At 34.2% G+C, this 7,687-nt stretch overlaps 1 protein-coding gene across 1 annotated transcript in view; it reads right to left on the reverse strand.

Annotated features, from left to right (window-relative positions):
* Arl8 (ADP-ribosylation factor-like protein 8) overlaps positions 1-7,450 on the reverse strand; it is a 29,566-nt gene extending 22,116 nt beyond the window's left edge. The window contains exons 1-2 of the mRNA XM_089106375.1: positions 7,409-7,450; positions 407-550 (exon numbers count right to left, since the gene is read on the reverse strand). Of these exons, the coding sequence (XP_088962501.1) occupies positions 407-529 (123 nt within the window). The 5' untranslated portion in view covers positions 530-550; positions 7,409-7,450. The remainder of the gene's footprint in view (positions 1-406; positions 551-7,408) is intronic.
* Positions 7,451-7,687: the final 237 nt, after the last annotated feature.

Below are 7,687 nucleotides of genomic sequence, written 5' to 3' on the forward strand. Positions count from 1 at the left end.
TACAAATTACGTTTTTGTGATAAAATTAACTCCAAATTTCAAAGGAAGGAGATTAGATCTAGTTTTATGCACTATGTGAAATGAAAATTTGACATTTTTTTTACAACTTTGCTAATTTAAAAATATTTGAAATTTGAAAATTTGACAACTTTGCTAATTTAAAAATATTTGAAATTTGAAAATTTGACAACTTTGCTAATTTAAAAATATTTCTCTATGCTAGAATCAGGGGTGAACGCAAAGTAGTTGAGGCACTCATCCTACCCAAAATCTTCAGATTTGAGAGATTTTCCAAATATTTGCTTTATTGTTGTTGTTTTTTTGTAGGGAAAATCTCTAAGGGAAAAATAAGCAAAGTGTTTTATAAGAACTGAGAGAAATAATTCAGAAATTCCAAATAACTTACTGCAATGACATTGACAAATGTTGTCTTCCCAGAATATTGGAGTCCAACAAGAGTTAGTTCCATTTCTTCTTTCCAAAATAAGCTCTTAAACCAATCCAAAATCCTATTTATCATAGCCAGCATCTTGAATTCAAATCAGTAGTCCTGAAAAAACAAAAAAACAGCACTTTAATTGAACTTTCATGTCAAGGCAGTACCTTCAGGGTGTCAACAAACCTGTATAATACATTTTGAAGCTACTTGAGAGCACTATTCCCCTAGTCTTATCATCTCCAAAATCTTCTGGTAGGTAAGTGTGTGTACAAACAAAGTAAAAAATAAACTAAATTAATCAAGCTACAAGTACGCACATTTATTTGGGATAATTCTGAAAAATTGGAATGTCTATAGACTACATAAGTATTAAAAAACCTTAACTATTTTTGACCACTTAAAAAACTAAAACATGTTCCAAATTATTGCCATACTATGAATAAAAAGGAGATGAAATGTAAAACTCTGCTATTTTTTTAATCACATAAAGATTAATTTTTTTTAATTATATAAAGATTAATTAATTTCTTAATTACCTAATTGCTAAGTAGAATGTTTTGAGGTGTCTCTATTGAGTTGTTAGTTTTTGGTTTTATGTATTTGAATTGTGCTCTCATTTTGTATTGAGTTATTTTGTTTAGAGTTGTATGTGTTTGGATTGTGTACTCAGTTTGTATTGAGTTATTAATGCTGGTATAACTGTACTGATACTTTCGTGTTTCCTATGAGTTGTGTTTGGATTGTCCACTCATTTTGTATTGAGGTGTTTGTGCTGAACACCTGTATTGATACTCTCTTGTTTTTGTTTTTTAATTAGTTGTTTGTTTAGAGTTGTATGTTGTTGGATTTGATTCCCTGTTGGGAACCAGAATGTGGGGATTGTGTACTCATCTTAAATTGAATTGTTAGCACTGTGATACCTGCATTAATGCTTTCTTGTTTCTTATGTTAAGTTGTACATGCTGCTTTTCACATTTAAAGTGGACTGCCTTGATATTTAAGATGTTGAGTTAGCTGTATTGACTATGTCAAGTTTTCTGCAATCAGTTGACAGTCTTGCATTTCCTGAGTTGAATTTGTGCTGTGATGCTGTGATTTATGAATATAGCATTTTTCAAATTAGGTTTCCTAGGTAGAGTTTTTGATGATTTCGTTTTTTCCCCAGAAATTTTGAAGCATTGAGTTACCAAAGCTTCAGCTGCGTGTTTTGAGTTGTCTAAGGTATATTTGTTGACTCTCTGTGTTTAGGGTTGACAAGGTTGAACTGTCAGTGTAGATGATTTACAACCCAAATGTAAGAGTTGATTCAATAGACTATTTACATAGTTTTTTGCTCTTGCTCTTAGAGTAGTAGGCATCCTGCCACCCTTAGAGGTATGGTTATAAGACCTTTCAAACATTGTAATTAAAACATCAATCTCAAAATTTGGGTGAAATGCCAAGCAAGGCCACAACTTATTGAATGATCTTCAACAAAAAGAGATGCATATATAAAACCTTACCTGCACACAGGTAGGAGTATGGGGGTTAGATTACAAAGAAATTAAAACCAGTGGCCCAAATGTGCAGAGGGTTGTTTGGTATAAAAAAAAAAAAAAAAAAAAAAAAAAAAAAAAAAAAAAAACTTAAGGTTGACAAGGTTTCTACATTGTATAAAAGGTAAAATATTTTAAAACATAAGAGTTTTTAAAAAATATTTAAGTAAAAAATATTTAAAACACATTATTTTAAAACATAAAACATAAGGAGTTTATATGGCAGAAGCCTGAGTGCATGACAATGTTATAAAATTAGAAGAAGGTGAAAGGGGATCTTTAGAGAAGCAGAACACACCATTTATTGTTTCAATATTCTGAAAGTGACACTATTTATGTGCTGTATGACTCTGTAAAGAGGCATGCTTTTGTAAGTAGCATTTTAGGAGCAACTTTGACTTCTAAGCCCACCAAAGTTTGAACCAGTGCACTAGCTTATGCATTCATACAATTCCTTAAGTGGTAATAATTTTGCAAATCACAATTAGAATAGTGTTCACCATAAGTGCAACTACTTTGGACTGCCATTTAAATTGGTTTTCTACAGCAAAATAATGTGACAGCATTTGGAAAGTGGTGATAAACTTGATGTTAACAAATCCAAAGGATCAGATGGGATAAATCCAAGGCTTCTCAAGGACTGCCAAAATGTTCTCAGTTCTCCCCTGTGTAGACTCTTCCAGCTGGCCCTACAATCTGGGAGACTACCATCAAATTGGAAAACATCCCAATCCACCAATCCAAAAAAAGGCCCCAAAGATCATGCAGAAAATTGACATCTGATCAGCATCACTTCAGCAGTTGTAAAAGTGCTCAAAATATTTGTCAACAGAAGTCTAATTCAGCACTTGGAAATCTGGACAACGATTATAAGCAAATTTTAGTTGATGGCAGTTGTAAAAGTGCTCAAAATATTTCTCAACAGAAGTCTAATTCAGCACTTGGAAACTAACAACATTCTCACTTCCACTCAACATGGCTTCAAATCTTTAAGGTCTGTTGATACTAATCTAATATGGACATATGAGGATGTTACATCACTTTGGACAAAGATTTTCCTTTCAACATGGTGCTCATGGACCTCTCAAAAGCATTTGATAGGGTTTGTCATAAATATCTCATCACCAAACTAAAAGCAGCAGCTGTTGATGATGTTATTGTCCAGTGTATACAGAGTTTCCTTTCAGAAAGTACACAAGTTGTAAAAGTACATGACTCTCAAGGTGTCCCTATTCTCTCCTTGTCTACAACTGTTTTAAGCAGCATCCACTAGGGGACCATTCTTGGGCTTAGTCTCTTCAACTTCTATATAAATGATGTACCCAATCTTCTCTTGAACCTTCTCACTCTTTACGCTGATGATTCAAAACTTATTGGTAAAGCAACTACACCTTCTGACCTGCCATCTATCCAAAAAAAACTTGACATTCTTGGGACTTGAGCTGATACAAAGCTCCTCTCTTTCAATGCTGATAAATACCATGTAATCAACTTTGGCAATCATAATACACGTCAGCAGGACCGTCTCCAAGGTAACCCACTTCTGGAGCAGTCTCTGGAAAAAGAGATCATGGAGTCATTGTTGGTCATCAACTTAAGTTTAGCACCCATGCAAAATCTGTACCCAAGTGTATTTATGATGCTCTACAAGACACTAGTTAGCCAGCCCCTAGAAGTTGGAATGTCCCTATTTCAAGAAGGATAAAGAAACAGTAGAAAGAGTACAGCAAAGAGCAACCAAAATGGTTGAAGGCCTCAAACAAATGCCATATGAAGAGGAGTTACATCACTTAAAGTTTCCCACTCTCACACACCAGAGAAAACATGGCAACATGATTATGGCCTGCCAAATCATTTCCAGAAATACTCTTGCCAGTCTCCTTGTCACCCCAGAATGTTCTGTGACAAGAGGACATTCCAAGAAAATCTTCAAGAAACACTCCTTAATCCAAGAAAGAAGCCATTTATTCAGCCAGTTGAGTAACAAATTTGTGGAATCAAGTCGCTGAAGATACAGTGGCTGCTAATTCAACAGATTAGTGCTATAAAGCAGCAGTTATGTCTGTTCTATTCTATGCAGTCAAGACCTGGCCACTGAAGGCACTTCATCTCCATGATTTGGAAGTTTTTGACTACTGCTGTTTACATGACCACATCATCAAGCAAGTACTTCTAGCTGCTCCTCTGTCAGATTGATACAGAGGCCTGGCCATTCATTTGAAAAATTGGTGGACAACTGTCAGAAATGACCTCAATATGATTGGTAGATTTGGAAGTTTGGCAAAGTGTGAGAGCTGCTGGCTCCAGTTTGCTGAAGAGCTGACATAAGATTGCAACAAATGGGAGTCAACCATAAGGAGTCTTCTAGATTGCTGGGTAAAGTCTTCATGTCTGGTCCCACAGCATATAGAGTAAGATTCAACAGGTGCATTCAAGCAAAATCTTTACAAAGAATTGCTACAGCAAGAATTCCTGTACAACTGGGAAGCTGTTTAGTACTCAGCAAAAATGTAGCAAGCAACTACATCAAACAACCTACAGGAGTCATAACAGAGCATTACAAGGATGGGAAATCCTTAGATTTGCTCCAAGCTGTGATTTAAGGTAATAAATACAACTACTTTGGACTGTTATTTAATAATATAACAGCTTATGGAAAATGGCGCAATTTATTGTAATTTGGTCAAAAATGGGTGCTAAATCCAAAGCCTTGTTAAATCCAAAAGAGATTTTTTTTTTACATTTTAATGAGAAAAGTTATCTTGTGGTGGCACATTGGGTTTGATCTCAGCTTGGTAATAAAGAACATATTGTTTGAACTCAGCTGTAGCAATGTACTGTAGGGCCAATACAAGGACTTTAAGAGGTCAAAAAGCACTGTTAATCCAACAGATACAATTGAATAAGAAAGTTAAGACATTTTAGTAGATTTTTCCAGCTGTAAAATTAAGAGCTATGTAAATCTTGATGAGAGGTTTTGTTACTATCTAAGAGAGTAGTTGAATTATATAAATAAAACCTTCAGGAATGGGCACAGGGCACAAATTATGCATTAGGGGGGTATTCTCAAGCTTCTATCAATATCCTATTCCTGTTTCTGGCACTTAGAAGATTGCACTGAAGATAGATATTCCATTGATCATTGTTGGCTTGGACACAGTTGCATTCCAGATGCAAGTGCCATACCTTTCAACTGCATTTAAAATTGATTTAATGATGGCACCAGAAATGTGATGCATTTCGGTAATGGACAGAGGTATAAAGAAGTTTCAGACAAAGAATAGCAAGGTATAAGCAAAGGTAAAAAGAAAACTTTTAAAAGGAAGTTAAAAAAGAATAAATACACTTTCAGCTTGAGAAGTTTCACAATGTAAGTTCATGCATTGCTTCATAGGAAAGTCAATTATTTCCTTGTCCTTTTGTTACAAACCTGGGAACAAGTGTCCACCAAATTAATGACACTTCAATGGAATGATCAATTATATCAGTTTGGGCATTGGGAAAATGCCATTGGAAAATAGTCTCTCTCTGCTTATTTTCCCCAGGAAACAGTGATCAGAAATTGTATGCAAGTTTTTTTTTTACACATTTTTTATAGAAGAAATTTTTTACCCTTTTTCTGCTCTACTTCAGATTTCTGTCAATCATGTCAAATCCTCTATATAGTCACCTGTACTTTTGATACTAGGGAACCAGACACACAACTGAATTGATTGATCTGGCTGAGATAATTTAGATAATTTGAGATAAAGATAATTGTGTTGTACTTCTGATTGCTCCTTCCCACACTACTCAAATACTATAATCTCTAGACAGGTCAGTCAAGGCCTACTACACCAAAGAAGCCACAAATATTATAACCACTCATATATGAAAAGCTTTATCAATGTATACTATTGCTGAACTGCTGATGAAAGCCTATCCAAAAGCTTTCACTCCTTAGAATATCATTAGTGGATTCAGAGCAAGCTGGATCTACCCCATAAACAGACATATCTTCAAGGATTATGAGTTCATCTTGTTGCACATCACAGATAGACTGTCAAACACACCTAATTAAGCACCCACTAATGAAGTTTCTATGCCTGGTACAGATCCTATATTAGACTTCTCCTTTGACATAGATGCTAATGTTGAAGCAGCACTGGATGCATCTCCAACTGAGGAGCAAAGGTTAGCAGATGATTTGTTTTAAGAGATTGTTAATATAATCCCCTTCTCAAAAGATATATCTAGAAAAAATAAGAAGAAAAACAGTATTAAGAAGTCAGAAATGCTAACCAACACCCCAATGACAAAATGCATCACTGGTGAGAAAAATGGTGCATCTGCCATGATAGTCCTGGAAAGGAAGAAATTCAGAGAAGTGAAAAGGCTAAAAAAAAAAAAAAATGTCTCTTGTAACAGGTGTTGCTATTGGAGTGATGGTTTTGATATATGTAAATCTGTATACAATCCATTACAGTCTGTATGCTCTTTCCAAGTATAATAATCATTTTTGTCAGATATGAATTTTACTCCTACCCTTATACATACCAATTAAGGGCATATATTTGCACATTAGGGGGGGTGGGGGTAAATTTATTTCTGATGTAAATAAGAGGTAGGTTTAAACTTTACCTTACCCCCCCCCATAATTTGCAAATATATACCCTGAATTGGTATATATATAGGGGTGGGGGTAAAATTCACTTATGAAAAAATGATTATTATATTTGGAAAAAGCATAAAAAAGGCATTGACTGGTATGTTTACTTTATTTGTAAGTCAATATGTGAAACATTTATGGTAAATATCTACCAAATCATATTATTGACTTACACATAAAGTGAATATACTACTCAATGCTTTTTTTTATGCTGATTACAAATATAATAATCATTTCTATTGGAAATGAATTCCCCCCCTATATATGCCAATTCTATTTGTAATCAGCAATTTACCTCTTGCCTACAAATTGGTGTTATAAAAGCACCAATTTTTTTTACCTCTCCCTAAATGGGGGGCAGGATATAAACACAGGCTATTTTAAATAGGCCCAAGACACATTTGAAGAACCAAAAAGTAATCTTTTGAGTTAATTTAATTAAACAGTTTTTTTAGGGAGGACTCTGTGATCTAGGCTATTTATAATGGCAGGCTTGTGATTGGCCTAGGCTATTTGAAATTGATATGAAATAGGCAAATCAAATGGTATGTTTATTTTTCGGTTATTTAATACATTTTCAGCTAGTTTACAAGGTTTTTTTAATACAAAAAATTTGTCACTGAATTTAAGAAGTCAAGTAAAGGCTATAGCCTAGCCTAACTAAAATTCTTCAAATTTAGTTTAGGCCTAATACTATCTGATAAAATTCCTTTAAAAAAAGGTGACAAGTTATTTCTTAGGTGCACAATGGTTTGGTTTAATTAACAAGCCTTGAGACTATTTTACCCAAATTAAATAGTGGCCTAGTTATAATTCACTTCTTTCTTAAACACCGTTTATACTCTTTAGCAACGCAGTCAAACAGCACTTTTCTGCCGTCCATGTTAGATAACTTTTTCGGCGGTTCATTTCTCCCTTCACATCGAGTTCCCCAATAATAATAACCACATATAGTGCAGTAGATAAACCTAATTTTAAGACAGAAGGGAACACAAGAAACTTTCTGGATTTAGTTGAGCAAATTACAACTTTTTTATTAGCTAAGAATGAATAGAGGATGAAAAA

The sequence above is a fragment of the Artemia sp. Qi Xiang Cuo genome, chromosome 20, assembly GCF_049724085.1.
Source record: "Artemia sp. Qi Xiang Cuo chromosome 20, ASM4972408v1, whole genome shotgun sequence".
NCBI classification, from domain to species: Eukaryota; Metazoa; Arthropoda; class Branchiopoda; order Anostraca; family Artemiidae; genus Artemia; species Artemia sp. Qi Xiang Cuo.